Source organism: Rutilus rutilus (genome assembly GCF_951802725.1).
Source record: "Rutilus rutilus genome assembly, chromosome: 5".
Lineage (NCBI taxonomy): Eukaryota > Metazoa > Chordata > Actinopteri > Cypriniformes > Leuciscidae > Rutilus > Rutilus rutilus.
In genome coordinates, this window is record NC_140213.1 from 28,448,587 (window position 1) to 28,475,738 (window position 27,152).

The following is a 27,152-nucleotide window of genomic DNA, read 5'->3' on the forward strand; positions in this document are numbered from 1 at the left end:
TGAAACTATGTATTCCTATGCGCATACACAAAAACGTATAAATTAAGTTATGAGCAAAATAAACCCCAAAAGTCACTCACCACTGCCGGTGAGGGTACATGGATGCTCGGTATGGATCGGGGACGCACGTGGTTGGCCAGATGGCACAACACGACCCCATCAGTCAAAGCTGCCCCAAGATCAGTGGGTAAAGACACCTTGAGTCGACACTCAATATTCTACATGAAGGATGAAAAATTAGACTTACAGTATTTTGAATTATATATGCTTAACAGGACAGCATAATACAATATAAATGAGTTTAATATTTTATATATATATATATATATATATATATATATATATATATATATATATATATATATATATATATATATTTAACCTCCTCAGTCCCTGTGTCCACATACGTGGACACCACATTTTTGGCTGTGTGCAGCTTAATACTTAATTCTGTGTAACTGGAACTGGTTTTTCACAAACATGGACACTTATACTGCCATCTGGTGGTGTCAGGAGAAAAAAAAATGTAACATAAATAATTTCAAGATGGCGGAGAACAGAGGCGAAATGTCACGCAGCCACATCAGACCAAAACGCCCACAAGGTAAAAAATGTAATAACATTTCATCGTTGATTCTTGTTAAGTTATGCATAATAGTGTTGTATGATTAAAATGGCATGCACATTTGACAAACTTTTGTAACAGGAAAGATTTACTAGGCTGCTAAACTTGATGTCCACATATGTGGACATTGGGACTTAACTTCGATGAAACTGTATAAGAATTTTAGCAAAAAAAATGACAATTTGTAGTTGCACAACTTGCGAGCTTCGTGGCGCGCGTGCACACACACACACACACACACTCTCTCTCTCTCTTGATCACTCGCGATCGCACACACAAACACTCTCTCTTGCCCATTCACGATCGCGTGCGCGCGCACACACACACACACACACACACTCTTGATCACTCGCGATCGCACACACAAACACTCTCTCTTGCCCATTCACGATCGCGTGCGCGAACATACACACACTCTCTTGATCACTCGCGATCGCACACACAAACACTCTCTCTTGCCCATTCACGATCGCGTGCGCGCGCACACACACACACACACACACACTCTTGATCACTCGCGATCGCACACACAGACACTCTCTCTTGCCCATTCACGGTCGCGTGCGCGCGCGCGCACACACACACACACACACACACACTCTCTTGATCACTCGCGATCGCACACACAGACACTCTCTCTTGCTCATTCACGATCGCGTGCGCGCACACACACACACACACACACACACACACACACACACACACACACATTCTTGCTCACTGCGATCGAGCGTGCACACACACACAAATAAAAATAACATTCCTAGTTTGGAGAAGTTGAAGTTTTGGAGTGTTACAAAAGAGAAAGCAAATTTTCAAAAAAAAATTTTTTGGGATATGTTTTTTATTTGGATATAAATTTTGTTTTTCCATATCAATGTTCAGAAGTGGTGATCAGTTGACAGCTCCGCCCCTCTCTTCACCGAGTGTCCAAGATATACAGCCAGAGGCCAGATGAAACGTCCACAAAGTCACAAAGTCGATCATCGACCTCCGGCCTAGGGTGTCCTGGTGCCACGTGCACTGATGGACACCCTTATGCTTGAACATGGTGTTCCTTATGGACAAACTGTGACTAGCCCGCTCGGGTTCAGATCAGGGGGGCCATTCCTCCCAATCACGCCCCTCCAGGTGTCACTGTCGCTGCCCACGTGGGCGTTGAAGTCCCCAAGTAGAACGATGGAGTCCCCAGTCAGAGCGCTATCCAGCACCCCTCCAGGGTCCAGGGATCAGGTCGTCGAAGCCCCCGCCTTCGACTGCCGCCCGATCCTCTAAGCACCGGCCCCTTACAGTCCCACCTACGGGTGGTGAGCCCACGGGAGGGCAGCCCCACGTCGCTTCTTCGGGCTGAGCCCGGCCGGACACCATGGGGGAGGCCTGGCCACCAGGCGCTCTCATACGAGCCCCACCCCGGGCCTGGCTCCAGGGTGGGGCCCCGGATAAATTTTCCAACTCACCTGGGCTGAGCTGTGGGTCATGACCGAAAAGACAAGATCCCGGATACAAGTGGCCAAAATGAGCTTTCTCTGCAGGGTGGCTGGGCGATCCCATAGAGATAGGGTGAGAAGCTCGGTCACTCCGGAGGAGCTCAGAGTAGAGCCGCTGCTCCTCCACATCGAGAGGGGCCAGCTGAGGTGGCTCGGGCATCTGTTCCGGATGCCTCCTGGACGCCTTCCTGGGGAGGTGTTCCGGGCACGTCCCACCGGGAGGAGACCCTGGGGAAGACCTAGGACACGCTGGAGAGACTATGTCTCCCGGCTGGCCTGGGAACGCCTCGGTGTCCCCCTGGAAGAGCCGGACGAAGTGTCTAGAGAGAGGGAAGTCTGGGCATCTCTGCTTAGACTGCTGCCCCCGTGACCCGGCCCCAGATAAGCGGAAGATGTATGTATGTATGTTCAGAAGTTATACAAGAGTAACAACGAAAAATGTTCAGGCACAGGCTGTAAATAAAAGAGATTTGCACTTTGTTACACAATGGTGTATTGATTTTTTTCTGTGAATTCAGACCCAGTGTCCACATATGTGGACATCATTTTTTTCAAAAAGTGCTTCATGTTCAAAGATAAATTCTGGTTATTATATATATTGGTCCCCTCCTAACCCCAAAAAGCTAGAAGAAATCTAAAATGCACGCCAAACCAAAGCTCGGGTCTGAGGAGGATATATATATATATATATATATATATATATATATATATATATATATATATATATATATATATATATATATATATATATATAAAAAAAAATAACAAGAAGAGGAGGGTACCCTTCTCAGCTGCTCTATCAGTAGTGCCTCCTCTCCCGTTGGGGCTGGACTCTGTGTGGGAGTGGCTTCCACTGGCTCCGCCTTCTGTGCGCCTGATTCTCCTGTAAAATGGTCACACATGCCATTAGAAATACATCACTGCGTAATTACATGAGCAAGTTCTAATTAGGAATGATGATTAACTTGTAAAAGCACAACAGTGACTGCCTACTTCAGAGAAATTTTTATATTGAAATACTATTACAGTATTTATTCATATTTTAAAATAGCTTTCTTTTTTTATTTTCAGTTTTCATTTTTAATTTTAGTTTAAGTATTAGTAATTTTGTTGTTTTTCTCTTCTTCTTTTTTAAAAATGTCTCTATTTAGCTTTAATTTACATTTCTTTCAGTTTAAGTCATTTTAGTACTTCAACTTAAACTAATTTTCAGTTAGTTCGTTGCCAATGCAAAATTTCTAATTTTTATTTTAAAGTTGGTCATCTAATATTTATATTTTATTTCCGCTTTCTTAAATTAATGACTATGATTTGTGATAGTTTTAGTTAACAATAACAACACTGCCACCTTTTCAGTGATTTTATTTTATTTATTTTTTTTACTGTATTTCTCATATTTTCTCCATACGCATTTCAGAAAATCCTTCACTTAAGAGTTCAAGACAAACCATCCAACTCTGAGATTAATTATATCAACACGTGATTCAAAGCACCATTTTTTTTTTAATGAAAATAAACATTAAGGCGGCAAAGGTACAACACTGTGCACTTAAATTCTTTCATGAGGGTTAGGAAACAACGATACCGAATGATTAAACATTAAAACACAAAACTACTGACTACAAGTAATTGATAAAACATTTTGTTCAGAGGTTTATTACAAAATATTCAAATATTTAGGCTGACACTGATTTGTGCACTTAATTTACACTAGGGGCTTTTGCATCGGAGGAACCTTTTCATAGTACCTAGAACTACTAGAACTATTAACCCACTTTTTGGCGTGTTTGCACCGCAGGAACTGGGAACGATTTCAGTTCTAGGAACGCCTTTTGGGGGAACTAAATTAACTTTCTTTTTGAAAGAAAGTAATACTTTTTATTCAGCAAGGAAGCATTAAATTGATCATAAGTGACAGAAAAGACATTTATAATGTTATAAAAAAAATATTATATTTCAAATAAATGCTGTTCCTTTGAACTTTCTATCCATCAAATGATCCTGAAATAAAAATGTATCATTGTTTCCACAATATTAAGCAGTACAACAGTTTTTTAAATATTAATAATAATAATAATAAATGTTTTTTTATTATGCAGCAAATCAGCATATTAGAATGATTTCTGAAGAATCATTTGACAGTGAAGACTGGAGTAATGATGCTGAAAATACAGCTTTGCATCACAGGAATAAATTACATTTTAAAATATATCAAAATAGAAAACAGTTATTTTATATTGTAATAATATTTCACAATATTACTGTTTTTGCTGTATTTTTGATCAAATAAATGCAGCTTTGGTGAGCAGTAGAGACTTTTAAAAAACAAATCTTACCGACCCCAAACTTTTGAACGGTACTGTATACGAATCATGACATCACAAATTTCCCACAAAGAAGCAATGAGCTGCATAAGGTAAACAAACCTTTTTTCTTCTCCTCTCGCTGACTCAGGCGGAACAGGTAACTCTCAGGTCGCTGGTTGAGGCCGCGGGAGGGGGACGGGGCAGTAGGGCTGGGGTAAATGGGTGACTGGAGGGCTGCAAGACATTGCCAAAAAGGGATGTGGGGCAAAGAATTAAATAAATAAAAAAACAGCAGTAAGGAAAGAGAGAATGAGTTCATGATTTAAACGAATACATACCAGTGGGTGACAGTGAGGCATAATCTTCACCTTGCTACCGAAGACAGGAGTTCAATTGGTGAGAAAATAAGAAGTGAAAAAGGTCAAATGAGTTGAAATATCAGATAATGAACACTGTATCTGTGGCATGCGCTTTAAAGTGACCTCTAGGTGTGAATCTCAAAAAGAAATAAGTAGCCAATATCTCTTGGCAGTTTTTGTAAGATTCGCCCACAGGTGACCTCACATTATCTTACGTTTTTAATGTGAGAACTTGCAAACCCTAAATAAATATGTACATGATCAGCTGAAATCCTACATAAGCAGGACGTGACAGGTTTCCAGCATAATTTCCTCAATGAAACTTGTCATTTTCATTCTGCCGGGATATGACAGTGTTAGATTGGAGTGCAACCACAATATCTTTGCTGAGTCAAATTTTCAAGAAACATCCACAGTCAGCTTATTTGCATCTAGAGGCCGATCATCTCCAGGCTCTTGCGGTTCAGTACCTGCGGCGTACAGGAGGAGGGGGCGACGGATAAAGCGGGAGACACACACCCATCCAGCGGCACAGCAGAGAGAGACTAGCCAGCCACAAAGAAATGAGGAGAGGATAGAAATGAAACGAAAGGAGGAGAAATAAAGGACGAACGTAGGAAATAAATAGAAGGTTTGAGAAAGTGTAAGTGATTTGGAAGCGTCAGATTTCATTGTTTAATACTGAAAATACTGCAGGAAACATATCATGAAGAGGAAATATTACAGCAATAATGCATTAAATAAGGTTTAATTTATTCTGAAAATGCTGACTGTTTTCTTGAAGGAGTCAGCTTTATAAAAATATAATAAATAAATATAAACACATTACTGTAAATTAATACATTAATATTAACGTTTAATACATGTTTTTAGAGTAAAATGGTCAAGAAACAGCCACAATAAGCTTATTTGCATCTACAGAAATAAAATGAAGGCAGATCAGCTGCAGGCTCCAAATAAACAAATAAATATTATTTATTAGATATTATTTAAAATGTACTAATGAAACTGTGAGGAGTTTTGCAACATGCAACTGTTTAATACAAACATTTCAGGGTTCATTCATTTTCCTAACCCTAATTATAACCAATACTAACTGTGATGCTTGATTTAGCAAACGCCACTAACAAAAACAATTTATGCTAAGTCCCCATTTTGACAGCAGATAAACGTGTCTGTGTGTCTCCTTCACCTGTTTGTGAGGGTCTGGCCTCTTCTTTATAGTGTTGGTATCTGTGTCTATCTCAAATATCAGTAGAGGCTCAAACTCACTCTGACACAGACAGAACCAACATATATGAGAGAAAGAGAGAAGTAGAGAAAGAGACAAAGTAAAGGGACAGACAGGGAAGCAAAAAGAAGCAGGGCAAGCGTATTAAAGACGCACACTAGGAAAAGCATCTAATATTAAAGGTGCATTCAGTAAGTAAACAAAGTAATAACTATCAAATACAAGATATAATGTGATTACTAAAATGTGATTCATTTTTTATGGGTAAAACTTAATTACTGAGTGCACCTTCAAAACATGTTAGCAGTTCAAACTGATCAGAAAAGCAGTTTTAAATGGAAATAACCTTAAATCGTGTTAATACATTATGCTAAGTTCTTAAGACTAAAACTGACATTTGTTAAGGGAAGAGAACACAGTGAGAAAGGAGATGGAGGATGGCGCATGATCCGAGCTGATTGGCTCTTACCATGAAGAGGGCGGAGTCATCGGTGTGAGTGGACCGTCGGGAGGGGTACAGACTCTGGGGTGGGACAGTAATGCATATGACTACAGACTCTCTCTCTCTCTCTCTCTCTCTCTCTCTGACACACACACACACACACACACACACACACACAGATGGATGGGGAGGAAGTGAATGTGCAAATCTGAGGATGAGACTCACCTCACTGTCTGTTGGACTGAGCTTCGTAGGGCTTGGAGTTGATTTATGCTGAAAGTACAAAGACAGAAATTTTTCTTCCCATCATGGTGGCATGGTGCATAATTTGGGAGTTTTCGACTGGGATTTGGATGCTACAGATCAAATTTCACCCATCAGAGCATCTCCATGTATCTCAATGTTAATGTTTCTTTTTCAAATCCAACATCATTTGATATTATTGCTGCAACTTTTATTATACTAAATAATATTAAATTGTGTTGACTACTGGCAAAACTTTAGCAGCCTAAAACAAGATTTAATAGCTATAGATTGCTGCAGGGATGACGTATTTGTACAAAAAGTTTTGTTTTTAAACCTAATAAAATCTTGCCAATAGTATTTTGCTAGGCCAAAACTTTAAACAAGTTCCATCGCCCTGAAGTCAATGGGTTTTTTGAATGCCTGAAATAAGGTCTGTGGTTGTCCCTATGACGTTTGGATCTGTTGTTTGGTTCCGAGAGGGGAAGTTGAGCGTGCTGACGTCAAATGGTGATTTGTGACTGTTTCACCACCGGAAGCCTGGGAAACTATAAAAAGGACACCTCAACGCAGAAATAGAGACTTGAGCTGTGACTGTGCACTCTGTGTTTGTTTTGTCAGTGAACCAACATTATCTTGCCGACCCTACTTTGGTTCATTAATTCTTGAGTTGTTGTAAGTAATGTCATGTGACATATTTCTGTATACATACACCAGGTTAGGGACATGTGCCACCTGCTGTATTTTTGGTTTGATAGTTCGTGTATGGTAGAACCGACATCTTGGACGTTTAAGATTTTTCATTCTACCTTTTCTTCTTTAATAGACAGGTTAAGTTAAAACGGGTTAGAAAGATTTTGTTGTATTTTGTTGTTTTCTTTGCTTTGGCACTGTCCAGTTCCCTTTGTCCTCCCCAGACTCTGTGTATTTGAATTATTGCCTGTGTGTATATAGATATTATCCTTTTAAATAATTATTTTCTTTAATCTTCTCCACATTTTGTTGATCATAGCACTCAGAAATAAAGTTTCACCTGCTCTGCCGTTCCCTCTTGCCTTATTCCCTCTCCCAGTGTTTTAATGATAGAAATTGCCAAACAGTGATTTAATGTTGCCCTTCCCACTCCCTAGACCTTCAAATCCAGGGAAAAGTCGTAAGTTACAGTGGTCAACACAATTTGGGGTTATGGGGGGTTATAGGGGGTGTTTGGGGGACGACGACACGCATGCATTATATATTGCATTGCATATAATGTGTGCTGGTCAACTAGTCTAAAATTAAGAACCCCCTAGAAAACAGTACAAAATAAAAATAAAAACATAGGAGCATTGTGTACAATTAAGATAGGCTAATTAATTTATTATTCCAATATCCAAATATGATACTAAATACCACAGGAAAAAGGCCTTCTATTTGTGACGTGCTGTCTTTGCATTTGAACATTGCACATTTTAAACAGGACACGCATTAGCTGAATAAATGTTAGTCAATACAAACATATTTATAGAAAACAGTTGACAATGAATAGACAGGAGTCCAATAATAGCATAACAAATCACTTATTCTAAAAAGAATATCAAGTATAAGTTAGACGAATCCGACATATGGTATAATGAGGAGTGTGTTAACAGTAAAACGTCCATCATTTAACAAATTTTAAAAACACAGATGGATAATACAAAATGCGTTGACATTTTGACCGAAAAAAAAAGCAAGAACAAAATTTAAACTTAGCCCGTCAATTTTCATTTTATAATTATCTTCTCTCTCTGTGTGCGCGCGTCCGTGTTTGTGAGAGAGAGCTCTCAGCACTGATACAACGGTACTTTGTAAGTCAAAATGCTTATCCGCTATGCAAAATGCGTACAGGTTGGCAGGTCTGCATATGGATTGAGCGGTTTAGTCCAAATTGTCTGAAGAGATTGAATCGCCTCATATGATGAAGAGATTGAATTTAGGCTTTTCTTCACATATCAACCGAACCTGCTTGACGCGCAAGAACAAACCTCATTGGCTCTTGCGGAAGCTCAAATGTGCTGCGTAACACACGAGAATGAACCTCATTGGTTCTCGCATGTCAAGCATGCTTGAGCTTCTGTTTACCATATCTGATATGTGCAGTCATCAATGTTTATATGTGAATAAAAACCTAAATTCAATCTGTTCATCATATAAAGTGATTGTGTCTCAACAGAAAATTTGGACTAAATTGCTCAATACACATGGATTAGTTTTACAATCTCTTTATGAACCTTTAGAAGCGTCAAAGTGGTCTGTCAAAGTGTAGCTGTCAACGGAGGGACAGATTTCATTAAAATATCTTCATTTTTGTTTTGAAGATGAGCGAAAGTCTTACGGGTTTGGAATAACGTGAGGGTGAGTAAATTATGACAGAATTTTTGGGTAAACTAACCCAAAGTTGTGCAGTTCATTTATAGACTACCTTTAACTTTTTACTTCTGGCGATTGTATTTAGACTTAAATTCATAATCATTATGTGTTCATTTGTTATTATCATGATGAATAAAACGTGTAAGAATCATAAACTTGTTTGTCACAGACCTTATTTATTGCAATAATCCAAAAGCCAATGGCAAAATCCTATTGGTATTTTGTCAAGGGAACCAGGATGATGTTAAATGACAACCTACAAAAATGTGTCTTCACTGCAGCTCTCTATTTGGCAAATACAATTGCGTGTAGGGCTGCAGCTATCGATTCTTTTTGTAATCGATTAATCTAGCACTTTATCGATCGATTAATCGAGTAATCGGATAAAAAAAAATAGTGTGTTTTTAAACAACCAAAACAAATAATGCATAACGAAAATGATGTGGCTGTAAAATAATCAAGCATTTGGCTTTTATTTCTCAAAAAAAAAAAAAAAAAAAAACAGAGCTATTTATTCCAACTCCAACATTTGGCTCCAAAACTAAGCCCATTTATTGTACTTTTTACCCATTTAGTGTTTATAAGTGCCAGTGCCAACAATTATATAACAATACAGTTAAGTCAACTTTATACTGTAAAACATGTATAACAACTATGAATACAAACTTAAATAGTAAAGGCCATTTGGCCTTAGTTTTGTCTTCTTAATACAACATTACAAAAAAAGGATTGCACCTTCTGCAAATTACCCACCGGAGAACAAAAATAAATTAAATGAATATAAAATATCAAGCCAAACAGGTACACAATGTATACAATTTATAAAAAAATAAGTGTAGCTTTAAAAAGGGGAATGTTTTATTGCAAATATGTTAAAAAGCACAGCATTTTGTTTCTCACTTAGGCTAGTTGAAGTATATTAGCACGTTTTGTAGTATTATATTTTTTTGTTAATTGAAAATGTTCTATGCTCAATTACTTTGGTAGCCGATTATGTCTTCCCCAAAAGTACGAGTGGATTTGGAGAAGCAGGCTGGGGAGTTTCATTTTTTGTTGTTGTCTGTAACTATTTGGCAGACGTGACAAACAAGGTCTCGCAAAGACTGCAATGCAATATTTGTTCCTCCATCACGTCCCGGTGTATACAGTGAATGCATGCTGAAATTATTGTTGCGTGGCTACATAAAAGTTTGAGCATATGTGATGCATTGCCGCAATTGGTCTGACTGGCGCGTGAGAGAGACGAGGGTGCGTGTGTGTGTGTGTGTGTGTGAAGGGGTTCTTTTTTAGGCTATACTCTCTTGCAGTTGAACATGAATACATTTACTTCTTTAAAACATCAAAGCTAAACATCATATCTAGTCAAACCGCATCACGACATCACTACAAATACAGTATGGGATTAAAATCAGCGAACATCAATGTATAGGCTTCGGCACGGGCGGAAATATTGGCGCTGGGTTAAAAAAAAATGCGGGGGACAGAATCGTTACCTTGTTTCAGCGACGCTGGAAGGAAGCGATCCCAAACTTTATGGACATCTTTACTCTCCGCCATCGCGCCAACTAAATTCAAAATGTATCACGCGCTATTGTGCTTCCTGAACACTGAACAACGGTCCGTGTGAAATCAGATCCCTGCGCGTATAGTGCGCGTCATAGGAATTTAACGAGGCTTCGAGGCAGAGTTTTTGCCTCGAGGAATTTTTGTAATCGAGTAAATCGAGTAACTCGATGAATCGTTGCAGCCCTAATTGCGTGTGTGTGTGTGTGTGTGTGTGTGTGTGTGTGTGTGTGTGTGTGTGTGTGTGTGTGTGTGTGTGTGTGTGTGTGTGTGCGCGCGAGTACCTTAGCGTAATTTATAACGGCATCTCTTTGCACTGATCTTTTCTGTCTCTCTTCCTCGTACCGCTGTGCCGCCAGCTGAGCTTCTCGTCTCACTTTCTCCACACCGCCACCAGAACCTGACGCCACACCAGCAGACCGCTGATAGACAGAACCAGAGTAAAACCACTGTTTTGATTTACTGCATCATGAGGCATGTATATACAGCGACTCTTACCTGGTTATGAGTGTATGAAGACGTGACCGCTGTATCTGAACCACCGCTGAAGTGAGAACAACAACTGTTAGTGACAACACAGATGACTATTCTTTTTATTTTAGTTTTTATATTTTATTTTATGCACTTTTTGCCCCTTTTATGTTACTTTCCTTTTCAGTACAATTAGTGTGTATAACTGTTTTTTGCCTAACATTTTATGTTATTTGCATTATATGATTACATGTACACAACTTATTTAATATTACAATTTATTTTATAGTATTATATATTAAATTGTATACATGTAATCATTTAATACAAATAACAAATATATATATAGTTATGACAGCGTAATTTGGTCAGTACCGGTTATTTAGGGAGTTTTGACGTCTTGGGTCATCAGTTCTTAAGTCTCTGGATGGGCTGGTCTTCACAGGTGAACCCTAGAATCAAGTTAAAGCTATCATAAACCCTGTGGTAACTAACAACAAAATCAGAATCAAAATCAGCCATTAAATACTAATACGCACCTCTCTGGTGATTCGTCTTTCAATGTAGGCCATAAACTGAGAGCTGAGGCTGACTGGCTCCGCCCTTCTACGACTCCGCCCATCCTCCTCATCATCATCCCCTGTACAGCTGTCAATGAAGTCTATCTGTTCAAGCTCTGCGTCCACTACAGAAAGAGACAATAAAGTGCTTAAAATACACTTAACCATGGTAAAAATAATTGTAATACACAGCTTCTCGTGGCTTTTCATTAGAATTTAGAGTCCATTTCATAAATGTAAATGTCATCTCACTTGTGCCATTGGTCACGTGAGACCCCGTCCGATGATCCTCACGTTCTCTTTCTCGTCTCTGTCTTTGCTCTTTGGTGATTTCTGCCACTCTCAAAGGCAAGTCTGACAACTCGTCTGAAGGCTTTAAGGGATAGATGGGGGGGAAAGGCAAAACAGATTTAATTAAAAAATTAAATAAAATGAGCAATACATAATGGAGTTGGACAGATTGGATTCTTGATTGAGTGACCTGAAAAAAGCACTTGCCTCATTTCCTGACCACCTCTTGTCTCCGCTGTCCACACTGTTAAACCCAGAGTCCAGAGCTCCGTATGGCCGACCGGAATACAAATCCTCTACGCTGAGAGGAGACAGACCAGAGAGAACAACATCATATCATCATACTGCTCCATGAGGAACAAACACATAGAAATAGTCAACTAAACGTCTGAAATAACTGTAATAAGCAATTCATTTCTAACACACATATCACCTTACAAGAGATAAAATAAAGTACAAATTTCAAGATATTTCTAAAGTGGTTTTTAAACACGTTTCTTACTGGCCCAAATGAAAGAAGCCCACTCTCGTTTTCTAGGCTTGAAATAAAAGTCTTGAGTCTTTCTTTCAGTCCAAGTCTGTTTGGTTTTGTTTTATTATTTAATTTCCACCAAGCAAAACATAATCTGATAGTTGTGGGTGGTTTCTTAATGGCCCAAATAAAAAAATTCTCAAGTCTCTGTGATATTCTGGTGTCTAGATATGGCTTGGGTCCCTCCTTCAGTGTAAGGCTCAATCCCAATTCACTCCTTGGCCCTACCCCTCCGTTTTGCGCGTTCCCGTGAAGGAGTAGGGTTGTCTCGATTCTCTTTTGGTTGGAGGGGTAGGGGTAAGGGGAAGGGACAGATAGCCCTTGAAACGAAGATTTTTCGGGACCACACTTCAAACGAAGGGGTATGAGAAATGTACCTGCATACACTGGCTACAGAGGCAACATGACTGACAATAATCATTTTCTTTATGTCACATTCAATCTTGTGTTCATATTTACGGTCATGTTATTCAAATAAACGGTTGCAAAAAAAAAATCGCTAAAGTTCGTTAACAATATGACGTGTGTAAAAAGCAAAAGTTTGAAGCGAAGTGGACGCGCGAATGAGGCAAATTCGCGTCCACCGCGCTAAATGCCTCATTCGCGCCGCAAGACCTCCAGACGCGCGTAAATGTCTTAACATTGAAATCACTCGCGCCAGACGCTCTATTCGCGTTTGGTGTGAACGCAGCATTAGGCGTCGAAGATATCGTCATCTCCGTTGTTTTCTGCGAACTTCAGAAGAAAAATGCAAAAAAATAGCTGTAACTCACGCAAGCCTACAGCTGATGACGGCATCTTGGAAGTTTGTGATAAACATTGGCGCATCTCCTGTGACGTAGGCGCTAACAACGACGTATAATGACGTGTAACGGTGTAGTAGTGGTGTCCCATTTCTTAGGGGAATATTTTCACCCCTACGCCTTGCCACTCTGTTTCAAGGGGCAAGGGTAAGGGGTAGGCGAAGGGTTAGGGGTAGGCGAAGGGGTATAAAATAGAATTGGGATTGGGCCTAAGTCTATGTGATTTTTTTTTTTTTTTTTACCCTTTTATTTTATTTTATATATTTTTTGTTTACTTTTATTGCAACAGAGCAAACAATTGTATGATTACTCAAAAAAAAAAGAAAGAACCAAAACAATAAAAATTAACAAAATTAGCTATCGCATGAATATGGTTCTGCCACCATCCGTCATCCGGTGTTGCAGCAATCTCTCCTCTCTTCATACCTTCATTGCAATCATTCCAGTCTTTCACTCAGTCTGTGTCTTTTCCTTCCCCTCCCTTCTTTATCTGCAAAATCGCCCTGCTCAGTGTGTCCTCAGAGACACAGCCGATAAACACTGGCTCAAATTGGATGTGGGTGCGAGTCAAAGCCAGCGAGCACATCAAAGTTTGATCCACATTATGCCCACAAAACCCAGTGATATGAAGTACTTTCTCACCAGGATCCAAAGGGCAGTGGTCTTCTGTCGTAGTCTGGAAGGTCTGATGCTGCTTTACATGCCTCCATGTTCAGATATTTAAATATATGGATCTTTCCCTTTATACAGATCTGTAGGAAGATGCAGAAACACATCAATAAACATGGTCCTCAGGATGTGGAAGTCTTCATTTTGTTTTGTTTTTGGGAAGAAAACTCAAGACTACAATTTGTGTTAGGGGTGAGCGATTTATGACCAAAATCTTATTTTACGTTATAAGAAATTTTATTTCATGGTAAAAATATATATCAATATATTTTTGCTATTAAAAATAAGAGCAAAGAAGCAAATAACAAACAATAGGACACATACAATATAAAAATGTTTTTAATTAATTAACAAATATAAATTTTCAGGTACAATAGGTTTATTTAACAGAAAATGAATAATCAGATATAAAAATAAATTACTGCAGTCTTCACTGTATGAATGAAATATAAATTGATACTTAAAGCTTCAAAAGTTATTCATTCAAAATAGGGGTGTCGCAATATACCGGTATTGACGATAATCGTGATATTCAAAGCATGAAATATCGACATCGTGTTAATTTAGAGCAATACAATATACCGGTATTGGCGATATTGGCGTTTTCTAGACGCAGCGCTCGTCCGCGCCCGCGCAGCTAGAGTGAAACACTCTGTCCACACCCGAGTAAGCTGAGCTCGCCAGTATTAACAACAGAGTTCTTCGGCTTCAAAGAAAACAGCACCTTAGAGGTGGTCGCACAACCGACGAGAAGCGCAGCGCCACGTCTTTAAAATTCGAACACATTCTGTATGAGTGTACACACACCGGACGAGAAGCACAGCGCGGTTCTATTCGGCGTTTGTCCGCGGCGCCCAGCAACGGCTCAGGACCTTGTTCAAAATCCTTACGCGACACAGAGCGCAGAAAAAAAGTGTTCAGATCACAGACTCAGCAACTATTGTATTTAATTGTACAGTATAATCATAACATAGTACAGACATTATCTCAATTCCATAATGTCCTTAAACATAATGATATTGCTGGCCATAAACTGAGAAAGTGCGTGTCCGGTGTGCAATACCTCGAGTTGTCATAGACGCGGCTATTATTTTACTAGTCATCATGGAATGGGAAACGTGACATTAACTGTTAACAGGGGGTTTCTGTGTTCATATATTTAATAAAGGGTGATTATTAAAATTAAGAACCCCGTTTTCTTTACTCATCTTATTTTTGTATTTGTATTTGCACTTGATTTTTTTATTCAAATCTGCTATCTGCATGACTTTATTGGCGCCAGTGCAACAACAGGTTTAAGAGCTTTTCAGTTCTTCAGGAAACCTTCAGACAGTGTTTGGCTTCAGTTTGAAACCAGATAAACTTCACATGCTTGTCTTCCTTCACAAAAATTTGTCATAGATTGAGTACCCCCCCCATAGATTCTATAGATATCGCGATATATCGATATCGTGAATTCTTTTGGCCACAATAACCGTGGTGTGAAAAATCTAACATTGTGACAGCCCTAATTCAAAAGTAAAGTTATTTCTTTCTTCTGTTTGATAAACTTTAACGACACAGAGAGCAGCAGGTTACTGTCACTTTAAGACCGAATGCACGGATCCTTTATAATGATACACATCCGGTTTACACCCAACTGTTTACTTTCACTTGAGATATAATCGACTGTGTTTACTGACTGTGAATACTCAACATGATGGGTATTCTGAAATCATTGTGTGTATTCGGCCATTGAGCACAATAAGTCATGACAGAAAACTGAATTCGCAATCACATGCTGAGAGACGCAAGCACCGCATAGTTCTTTTTTACAGCTTAACTCTTTTTAACATCATGCTCGTCCTACTCTTTATTGGCTCATTCATGCGTTTCATCACTCTAAAGTGTCAATATTGCTGTGCTACCCATATATTTACATACCGCAACATACACAATATAGCAAAATCAGTAACAAAACATATTTTATACCGTCACTACGATATGTATCGCCATACCGCCCAGCCCTATGAAAAAATTTCAGGGAGTTCAGAAACATTGCTTAGTGATATAGAAAAGAACTAGTGACTTTATGCTTTGTAACTTTGCAGATCCTTTTCATGCTCAAACAGCAAGATTACACAGCTGAAAATCAGTTGGCTCAAAAGGCTCTGAAACAGCATTAAAAAATCTTATAAATAAAAAAGTGACCTATTTCTAAGAAAAACAGGATGTTTAATGTGGATCAAAACAGGGACATGTGTTACCTGTGCAGGTGGGCTCTGCAGAGGATTGTTGTCCAGAATGATGCTCTGAAGGTGTCTGAGATTGCGGTAGCATACAGGGATTGTCGTTACCTTGTTACAGGAAAAATCGAGCCGGACCAATGGCAGCTCAGCCAACTCTGCAAACCAAATCAACACAGAAATGACAACACATCTACTAGAAAACATCACTCATTTCATACAGGTGCAGGTGCCTGCGATTCTGACCAGGAGGCAGGCGAACGAGGTGGTTTCTGCGGATGTTGAGGTCACGTAGAGCTTCCAGCTGACCGATCTGTGGAGGAAGAGTCTGGATCTCATTACAGCTGACGTCCTTGAAGAGAGAGAGAGAGAGAGAGAGAGAGTAATGTGAATGAGTGAGAAAAAATGTGAAGATAAACTACAGAGTTTAAGGGAGAACTGTTCCACACACCAGTTCAGTGAGCTGTCTGAGCTTGCCCAGATCCTCCGGCAGTGATACCAGCTTGTTATTGCAGGCGATCAGAACTTTGAGCGGCAGTCGGCACAAATGAGCGGGGAGAGTGGACAACTGGTTCCGACTGCAGAGAGAAAATGAGAATCATGGGAATTAAAACCTGCAGGGCCCAAAAACTAGATATAAGAAAATGTCAATTTCCTGTGAATGTCAGTGATACCAACTTGTGGTTGCTAAAGAGTTCTAATTAAAACTAAAACCATTAAAAAATTTTTTAAATAAAAAATATTTAAATAAAGCTGAATTTACATAAAATATAAATACTATGTAATATATATATATATATATATATATATATATATATATATATATATATATATATATATATATATATATATATATATAAATAAGAGATAAGAGATAATTCACCCAAAAATGAAAATTCTCTCATCATTACACTCTCATTCCATGATGTTTATGACTTACTTTCTTCAGATAAACACATCCATGATGGCATGAGAGTGAGTAAATGATAAAGAGAATTTCCATTTTTGGGTGAACTTAACTCTTTTAAACTTAGTAAACTAGAAATGTTGCATGGCAACAAACTAAAATAAAATAAGTTAAAGTATTTTTCAGGTTAATTTCATGAGTCAGATCGCTTAAAGTAATAACACACCTCACACACTTCCAAAAAGTCAAACAATATAAAGTGTAATTACGTCTGAAACACAAGCACATGACTAGCTGAAATAGAACTTGGGTTGGAGATTGTTCAAATACCTAACCTTAAGTGTAAGCAATAGTAATAGTGATGCTTGCCTTAGTAAACACCTCTAATTAAAGCAGAACTCGGCAACTCTGGCGAACTCTAGTCACTTCTTCGCTGATTTTCCCTTTTGTTGTCGCATGTTTTCCCCACAAGCTCCCCCTACAGCTGTGGGGCGTATATTTCACAACACTGTCGTAAAAAACTCACTTGCGGCGGCCTCCTCCCCCTCTCTACCGCTGCTCATGTGCGTTTTGTTATGATCGGAGCAAGCCAACTGTATCGTGTGGAGCTATGTCTACCGAGGTGGGTAATACATCATGTACACATTATCATAGAACATTGACATGACGTAAAGCAATTCGTGTTTCGCGCTCGCGCTCGTTCTCGTTCTCGCTTCTCACGAGACTTCCAATTTCTATCTTGCCGGGACGGTAGTCCCCAAGTTGCAAGGTTGGTTTTGCGCCTGGGAACGCTGGGGGGAGCAGGGAAAGTCACCAATATAACCAGAACAGGTTGTTTAACCATCCAAATGATTTCAAGACAGTTTTATTAAGTTAAAAAAGTTACCAAGTTCTGCTTTAACACTTGCTATGCACCAACTGTGAGTAAAATATGGTTTTGGTGAGTTATTAAGTAAAATTACAATGAATTCCTTGTTAGATGGTTGGAAGCTTTTTTTTTGAATTGCAAAATAATGCATGGTTGAAAATCTTCTCAAATCATAATTTATAAGAACATTTATCTGACATAAATGACACGAACAAATCAAATTAAAGAGATATAAACAAAAGATGTGTGAGTCTTGTGTGCGTCTTTGCATTTTTAGCTTGTGGTAACACTGCTAGCATTTAGCTGTTGTATCAAACATTTCAAATTGTTCAATATCAATGTTTTACAAAATTGAGTGTGTTATAAATGTGATGTCTATGGATTTGACCTGATATTTAGGTAGGTGAGGGACTGTAGGTTGATCAGACTCTCTGGTAGTGAACGAAGGCAGTTCTGGTACAGGTTCAAATTCTCCAGCGACACAAACATGCACACCTCCACCGGCAGCTCCGTCAACCGGTTTCGTGAAAGATCTGAGGGGAGATGGTGGATAGATAGCAGAGAGAAAGAGAGATGAACAAAAATACAATAAGAAACGGATGTCTGGCAGGAGACGAGCTGCACACCTGTCTTTGGTTTCGCTCACGTAAAAGCGTGTTTGACGAGCTCTTGGCTCATTCCTGGACCATTGTGCTGGAATCAAGTCTCTGAAAACCATCTAAAACCTCTGCTCTACTCTCCTGCAGGTTAATGAAAATACACTATTATATTAGTATTAGCCCACTTTTTTTTATTACCACTATTAATCTGAATTGGCCAATATTGGAAGTAAGATCCAACATATTAAGGCACATTAACCGCAAGCCACAATGGCCAATCGCAACATCTGAAACGAAATGTAGCCTACATTTACACCTATTTGTGTAATACTTCATACAATACATCAAAAAAAAAAATAATAATTATAGACAGCAACCTAAAATATGCGATCTCATACTTTCAGAGCTGCTGACCATCATGGAAATTTCTATTGCAATCTTATTAGGGCTGCACGATATTGAAGAAAAATGCGATAACTGGTTATATAATGCGATATTCGATCTACGATGCGATAATGCTTTAAGTGTGTAAAATAAATTATTTTGAATAGATTTAAAAACTGAAAATTATATAAACATCATATGTTACACGTCATTTTAACGTCAGTGTAAACCAGGGGGTTTAGGGTTTCAGGTAGGCCTATATTAGATTTATTTACCAACAGAAATGTAATGATCAAATGTAAAATAAATAAAACACTGCACAAAATAAATACACTGATTCTTATTAAAGCTACAAAAGCAGTGAGTGATTTTCTCTGTCTATTGTTGTTTGATTAACATTAAGCACACAGACAGAAGCAGGTTTGTTAGGCTGCTGTCACTTTACGAGCTGAACGGATCCAATATAGGCTAATGTTACATTTGTGCTTTCTTTCTCAACTGTTTACGTGAATCCTCACCAAGACATTTTGACATAATTCTGGCCATATAAGCTGTGGAAGAGAACTGAAATAGGGACTGCTGTCCGAGAGGCGGCTTCCTGTGTGCGCGAGTATTTTGCTCATTGCGGCCAATAAACATTAAGCATGTCACACGTATGTAGGGCTGGGCGATATGGCCAAAAAAAAAAAAATCACGATAATTTTTTTTATATCAGTCGATATCGATAATTATCACGATAAAAGTCAAATCTTTATTTCTTTCAAATTTAAAGGCAGATTTTTGTTCCTAAGTGAAAGTTGTAGAAACCAGAGCGTTAATTGTGGTTTTAAATAGGCTACTCTTTATTGTCAGAACATATCAGGACAAACACTTGCCAAACAGGTGAACATTTCACAAATCTGAGGTAGAACATTCAAACATTTGTCATTTTTCCTTAACAAAATAAATATCTTTATTGGACAATTCATTTCGTAGTTTCTGCATGTGCTAATTTTTATTTGGTAAAATGTAATATTCTGACTGTTTGAGTTTTATTAAACTTAACCATTGGTCATCCAGTATCATGCATTTAGATCATGATAACCACAGATAAAACCAGGCATAGCCTGTAGCACCTCACTATCATGGCAAAATGTAACTTTATGGTTTCTATGGTATTTGTATGAAAAACAGTTGCCTAAATACATTATTAAATACTGTAATTATATTCCATCAGTCCTTTTATACATCGTCTACATTAATAATATAATACAATTCAATATGTATATCCCACATTTCATGGTGCAGTTAATATTACTAGGCTAACGTTACAGTAAATCCATGGTAAATGATGGGAATTTGTATCGTTGCACACAGTGTTTCTCCTGTTTGTCAGCGCTGTTTCATCTGCCTTTAAACTGGTTTAAATCACTGAGACATTTGTGTTCTTCGCTGAATTCAAGCGCTTCTCACTGGATCTCGTGACGAGAGCGATCAGAGTAAACGCTCTAGTGAGCTCGCGCGGTTCAAATGAGTTTCATTCCGCTTTTGGCACATAAACATTATCGAACATTTATCGAACTCTTGATATCGTTTTATCGAGAAAAATTATATCGCGATAATTATCGTTATCGTTTTATCGCCCAGCCCTACACGTATGTAACAGTCTTGTATCTGTCCAGTTTACGGCGACCTAAAAATTAGACTTTTTGTGATTTTATGGAGAAATGAAAAAATGCAGTTATCGCAAGTCGTTGCGATATGTACATATGCGATATTTCGATAATTTCGATATATCGTGCAGCCCTAACACTTATTATCCAGGTCTGTTTAATCATCAGCTATTAGGCCTAAGTCACTGACCGCCCCTTGTGAGGTTTCACACACCACTGTGTATGTAGAATTCAAGTGTGCTTATTAAGGTCTATGATTGTTTTCAATTTAGTCAATGAACCATGCATGATTACAATGGTCAAATTTGAATGTGAATTACAAAACATTATTTGAATGCACACACAAGTTGAAATACAGGATGCATCCACTAATTATAAATAAAATATCACTTTAATATACTTCTGTTAACATAGCCTCAATGCAATCATCCAAACTGCATCTGAAATCTGAATTAGATATAGTAACAGCACAACTGGTACACACAGGCTACATAGCGCTTGGTTGCTGCCAGCAGCAACTTTTTGACAGTCTCATTTAGGGGTAAACAAAGTGTTTTATGTATTAATATTTAGGATCTTTTTTTTTTTTTTTTTTTTTACCAATCCAGAAATCATCAGAACAAGTAACTCTACATTTGCATGCACAAACACACAGACTCAGGCTTTAAACCCAGAGGACAAACACTCACAAACACTTATGAGTAAGACCCCATGACCACCAAAAATAGCTGCCAGACTAAAAGCGAGATAAGTGTCTGTCCATTTTTCTGTTCTGGCGCGCATGAAAGAGGCCAGTATCCTTACTGGTGCTCAAACACTCGTTTCAACATCAGACGGCCTAATAATAGTAAAGCATAGAGAGAGACAGACAGGAGATGCTGAACATTTTAAGGAAATTTTAGACAACACATGGCAGCTGTGAGCGTTTGTGGGTGTTTTTGAATTTTAGTTATGGTTATTGTTAGAATGTTCAGATCTGGTTTGGTTTAATCCTTTCATAGAGAAATAGAGAAATGCAGAGGTAATGTAAATGAGAGATAAGGTAGATGAAATTAACTAATTTAATAATTGATTATCTTTACAAGATAAAGCCTAAATAAACTATGTTTGCATCATTGAATCCTTTTCCTGTTATCACTGTAAAGCTGCTTTGAAACAATTTGTATCGTATAAAAAGCTATATATATATATATATAAATAAATAAATAAAGGTAACTTGACAATGCAAATTAAAATATTTACGATATATTCAACATTAAACTGCTCATTAAAAATGAACCTATAACATATCTACACAATTCCAAGGCGATTATTGTACCATAAAGATACAGTAATACTTTCCATTTCATTAGTAACTGTAAAAAAATGCCTTATTTTTCCTGTATTTTATGCATCTACTAAAATTTTCGAGTGATGAAACAAACTGATGAATCCAGTTTTTGAATCAGTTAATTGAAACTGACGGTTCACGGAAATCATTCGATTTGAACTTGTAGCAATGTCTATCTGTAAAAAAAGATTTTTTGGAAAAAAAACCTGAAAAAAAAGAACCTTTTAAAAGAAAAAAAGTTCACCCAAAAATGCATTTTGTCATAGTTCAACAGAAGAAAGAAACTCAGGTTTGGACCAACTTGAGGGTGAGTAAGTAATGCCAAACATTTTAAGTTTGGGGTGAACTATCCCTTTATGAAGTCATTTTAGAACAAGTGCATAAAAATAAACATGTATATTAAAATATTGTCAAAAGGACAAATAGATTGAGACAGGTTTCCAAATCATATACTGTGTGTCTGTGAGCTCTGTTCTGGCAGTACAGTGTTTTTGTTACACATAATCAGTGGAATCAGGGCTTTGTATTCATGGTCAATGTGTCGATCTGTGGCCTGTAGCTGTTGTTTGTCAGTGTCTTGGAGGTGTGTGGATGTATTGATGGCTTTTCAATCCACACTGGATCTATATTTGTAACTGTGCAGCTGTGCAGAGATCCGGGATGGGGAAGACAGGAAGTGCTGCTGACTGTAATGTCTGCTTCCAACACAGAGTGCTACCTAAAACCAGCATGCTCACACACACACACGCCACTTTTCCACCGTCGGGGCGAACGGTTTTCAATGCGTAACCGTTCCATTCCATGCCGATCCGGGCCAGCTGGTACGGTTACGGTTTCCACTGTGGGGCTGATAACGGCTGCTCTTTGGCATGTAATACAAATGCGTCAGTCGTTGCCTTGGTTACACAACGGTTTACTGACGTAAATAGCAACCACATAATGGAGAATGATCAGATATTGCTTTGAATTTTATTATTACATTGTTTACGTCACTCAAATAGCGTGCTTAACCAGCTACAGGGAAACTGGTAGCCAGGCAACAGACAGCCCTGATAATACAAGTACATCTCGGAGACGTCTATTTGATGTTTGCATTTACATCTGCAATCTGCATGTTTGCTCATCTGCCATACGTCTCTAGGACATTTCCTGTTAGATGTCATATAGACATTTAGAAGATGTCTTTAAGATGTTTAAGATATAGAATGTACGTAAAACTGCTTTTTCTAGGTGTTTGTCGGATGTTTTTACACAGCAGATTAACAGATCTTTAGCAGCCATTTTAAAAATGTACCTGTGCTATCTGGGAAGTGACCAATCCTGAGTGACGACTTCACTTCACAGAATCTACCAGCACGGTTCGGGACGTTTAACTAACCGTGCTGAGAATTCCGGGCCGAGAACGGTTTGTAATCGTGCCATGTCATACCAGGCTCAAGTGGAAATACAACTGGAACCGTTCCTTACCAGATCGGCCCAACGGTGGAAAAGCGGCTATACACTGGCATTATCTGCAGTTTGGATCCATTATGAAGAACTCAAAACATACAAGCACTTATACAATAAAGTGGGCAGATTTTTCAGATGAGCACAGCATCTAAAATCTGAGGGTGAAGAACATGTCCAGGTCATCTTTCACAGAAAATAAGAAATTATATTTTGACTAAAAAACAAACATATTTTTAGGAGCAAAGAGTTTTGAGATTCATCCTTGGTTTTTAGACACTAATTCAATCCTTACAAATGCACTGTAGCAAACACCCACTAAACAAGCAAAGTCGGATCAGATTATATCAGGACAGGATTTAAAACACTTGTCCTTAAGCCTTTAAGAATTAATGATCTGTTGTTTATACATGCTGCTGATGCTCTAATTCTGAAAACGTCCAACATTACGCAACAACAGGGCTGAGATGAGCGAAGACGGAGTGATATGCATTACTCGTTTTTTTGTTTATATTTCCTTTATGAGTATTACTGGACAGACTCATGGCCTCAGTCAAATACAGACAGTAATATCCAGTTCACTTCACTTCCTCAATGCTTGTACACAACAGTCATCAGTTCAGGCCTCGAGGCAAGACAACAGCAGACAAACTCACTGGCTGCAATAATGTTCAATCCAGCATCTCCCTCAAAGGATTCCTGCGCATTTCCTTCTATATCAAATATCTCTTTCATATGTCTTTTCAATAAAACGCACTGCAAAATAACTCACCAAATACAAGCAATATACTCCTAGTCTAAAATAAATATCTACCATATCTAAAAAACGATATCTTCTCAACTTTTTTGACAACAATATAGAAGAACCATTTTTGACTAACAGCTATTGATGCTAAGATAACTCAAAATGTTCAATACAAGAAGTAAAATGCATTGTAAATCTAGTTAAAAACAATCAAGGTATGTTTTAGAGAAGTGCATACTATAGTACTCTGATGTGGCAGCGACGATCGATCATGAGATGATGACCGGGCATTTTACGCGTTACAGTGAGGCCTGATTGGTTAGCGTTAGGACAGCACCAGCACACCTACTCACCGTCAGAGAATGGATTTCCATTTCTATTGAGCCTGTCTGCCATTTTTGTTCAGACCAATGTGAAAATCGGTCCAAATTTTTGTTGTCAATTTTAACCAGGTGGAAAATAAGCTACTGTCACAGTAAAAACCTCTACACTTCAGATAATAAAGTAGCCTATGTAGAACTGTTTATGCTAATCCTTTTCATAAAAATGACACAACTGACAACAAAGAACTAAAAAAGCACTTCTTGTTTTTTCCATCTCTGTGATGTGTTTGAGAACAGACCACAGGAGTCACACCAGTGCGTTTAAGTGGCCGCCATATCGCAAGCAAGAGGTTGGCTGCAGTGAACTTCACATGCCTGCTTATGTAAGGCCAAGAGCTTCTGTTCAAAAACAAAGCGTGGCGTGGGAATGTGTGTAATTGCAATGTGTCCAACATTTTCAATGCTACAATCGCAAATCTGACATGACCACAGTCCACAGCACATTGTGAGAGCTAGCGTTTTACTAACCACTGCGAGTCGCGCAGTGTGTGTGCACTTGGATGGGTTAAATGCAGAGCACAAATTACGAGTATGGGACACCATACTTGGCTACACGTCACGTCACATCGTCACTCATTTAAACAGACAACGCAAAATAATTTCGAATCACTTATAAACTCTAAAATGAAATAGGGCACAAACATGTTCTTGACAGGATTAGAGAGATTCACTCATAAAAAAAGTTTATTCATCTAATTTAAACATGTTTGTTTGTCAATTAAATGCAAACAGGTTAAAAGAGGTTAAAAGGTTTTAACATTTATCTTTGACTTCAAAAAATCTAAAACTCAATGTGGTTTCACTTCATTAAAAATCTTTTTAATGAGTTAATTAACCAAATAGCCAAAATAACCAAATAATTCCTAAAGGAGTTTAAACTTGTGATGGGTTTTTTGCGCCTGAAAATAGGTCTAATAGGTTAGACAAACATAGTCCCGGTCACGTTGGAAGTTACAGAGCTGGGGACTATTTTCAGGCGCTGCGTCATATCATTACGCCTGCTGCACTCATGGTACGGCAGCAAAGTTTCTTGATTATTACGCAGGAATGAGAGTATAGTTCCTAGCCATATCAGCCTAAAAATCGCAACTTTACATTTTCCGTCGGTCTTAGTACACGATGTAACTACAGAAGAGTCAAGTTTTAAATAGGAAAAATATCGAAACTCTTTGGTCATTTATTTGAGAGAGATGCTAATGGTCTTGTCCGACTCAATGATCTATGCTAAGCTATGCTAAAAGTGGTACCGCCAGACCCGGAGATCGGCTGAATGGATTCGAAAACGGTAAAACTCAACTGTTTAACTCTGGGGGAGTTGTAAAATGAGCCTATTTCCAAAAAAAGTGGAGTATCCCTTTAAATATTGTATTCGAATATTTGGGCTCATAAAAATAGAATATTCATTTATTTAAATGACGTTTAACGAGAAAGACGTTATTTTCCTTTCCTCATTCGACTGGTGTTTGGATTTCATATGATTTCTATTGTGGTGGTGATATTATGATAACTCAGTTTCATTCATTAATTTGATCAAAAGTAATTCCATTTTGTAAGATCATTTAGGCTAGATCATTCAAAAACATTGGAGTCTGGCAAGGGGAATAAAGGGGGATTTTCATCAGTTAACAACTCTTGTGAGTGCTGATTAAACACAGAACTGTTGATTAACTATTATCAATAGAACAACCTACAACGACAATCAAACCTCCATCTATCTACCAAGGCAGCAAGACCAAAATATTTATTTATCATCTTGAAGGAAACTTTATCAATTAAACTGACAAGACAACAACAGCATGAAACACTAAATACAACACACGGCACAAATGTATAAATGGGAGTATGAAGTTAATGAATCAGTCTGCAGGGACAATAGTGCTGCGTGTCGTTGAATTGACAGCGGTCCAGAAGGCCTTGTAATCGCTCTGAGAGGGAGGACACCTGTTCTGAGCCTTCTAAGCTGAGGGAAAACAACGTTCCTTAGCAGGAGACCAATACATTTGGCACGGTTCACAGGACAACACAGCCAAAGCAATCAGACGAGGAAATATCTGAGGTCAAATAATCACAGAAAGTCAGCAGACAGAGACTCACAAACGCTCTTACCAATAGCCGTTTCGCTATTAATTATTCAATACAACCAGCCAACAGATCATAATTTTAATCATTCCCGCAAGGTTTCGCGCTTACGAGGCGGGAAATTCCCGCAAACATTTATTTAATTAGCTTGTTGGTTGAATGAGCAAATTAATCCACAAAGATTATCAGATCAAATCAGTCATTTTAAAACTTTGAGACGCATAATTTCACATACAGCGAAAGTGTGTAATACATGGCTTCACATCACCACATATTTTGTACAAGTGAGCTGCACGCTGCGATTTCCCTCGCATTTCGTTACAGAATTGTCACTTGCCCAATCGGGCCATTGTTGCATCATTAAAGTTTATTATATGCACAACGTGTCAATTTAAACCTTCAACGTTTTTAAAGCTTTCGGTAGTACTCGCACTCTGTCTGAGACAGTTCTTGTGCGCTCATACCTGGAGCACACATATAAAGCCGCCTCTCAAACAGCTTGTGAGTACCAAACCGAGTGCTTTTTTTGTGGCTTATTGCGCTTAAACTGTCTGAAAGACA

General features: G+C 38.4%; 1 protein-coding gene across 5 annotated transcripts in view; it reads right to left on the reverse strand.

Moving 5' to 3' along the window:
- The window catches only part of lrch3 (leucine-rich repeats and calponin homology (CH) domain containing 3), a 43,157-nt gene that overhangs the window by 11,182 nt on the left and 4,823 nt on the right, over nucleotides 1–27,152 (reverse strand). For 2 of the 5 annotated variants that reach the window (XM_084408990.1, XM_084408989.1), the window contains exons 2-19: nucleotides 18,362–18,506; nucleotides 16,650–16,776; nucleotides 16,445–16,550; nucleotides 16,220–16,356; nucleotides 13,947–14,056; nucleotides 12,177–12,270; nucleotides 11,931–12,051; nucleotides 11,658–11,803; nucleotides 11,494–11,570; nucleotides 11,146–11,191; nucleotides 10,932–11,069; nucleotides 6,676–6,723; nucleotides 5,970–6,050; nucleotides 5,248–5,322; nucleotides 4,757–4,790; nucleotides 4,539–4,652; nucleotides 2,895–2,995; nucleotides 81–218 (exon numbers count right to left, since the gene is read on the reverse strand). In XM_084408990.1, coding sequence (XP_084265116.1) covers nucleotides 81–218; nucleotides 2,895–2,995; nucleotides 4,539–4,652; nucleotides 4,757–4,790; nucleotides 5,248–5,322; nucleotides 5,970–6,050; nucleotides 6,676–6,723; nucleotides 10,932–11,069; nucleotides 11,146–11,191; nucleotides 11,494–11,570; nucleotides 11,658–11,803; nucleotides 11,931–12,051; nucleotides 12,177–12,270; nucleotides 13,947–14,056; nucleotides 16,220–16,356; nucleotides 16,445–16,550; nucleotides 16,650–16,776; nucleotides 18,362–18,506 — 1,838 coding nt within the window. Of the gene's footprint in view, nucleotides 1–80; nucleotides 219–2,894; nucleotides 2,996–4,538; nucleotides 4,653–4,756; nucleotides 4,791–5,247; nucleotides 5,323–5,969; nucleotides 6,051–6,477; nucleotides 6,532–6,675; nucleotides 6,724–10,931; nucleotides 11,070–11,145; nucleotides 11,192–11,493; nucleotides 11,571–11,657; nucleotides 11,804–11,930; nucleotides 12,052–12,176; nucleotides 12,271–13,946; nucleotides 14,057–16,219; nucleotides 16,357–16,444; nucleotides 16,551–16,649; nucleotides 16,777–18,361; nucleotides 18,507–27,152 lie in introns of all 5 variants that reach the window. The other 3 variants (XM_084408993.1, XM_084408991.1, XM_084408992.1) reach the window with 2 other exon arrangements.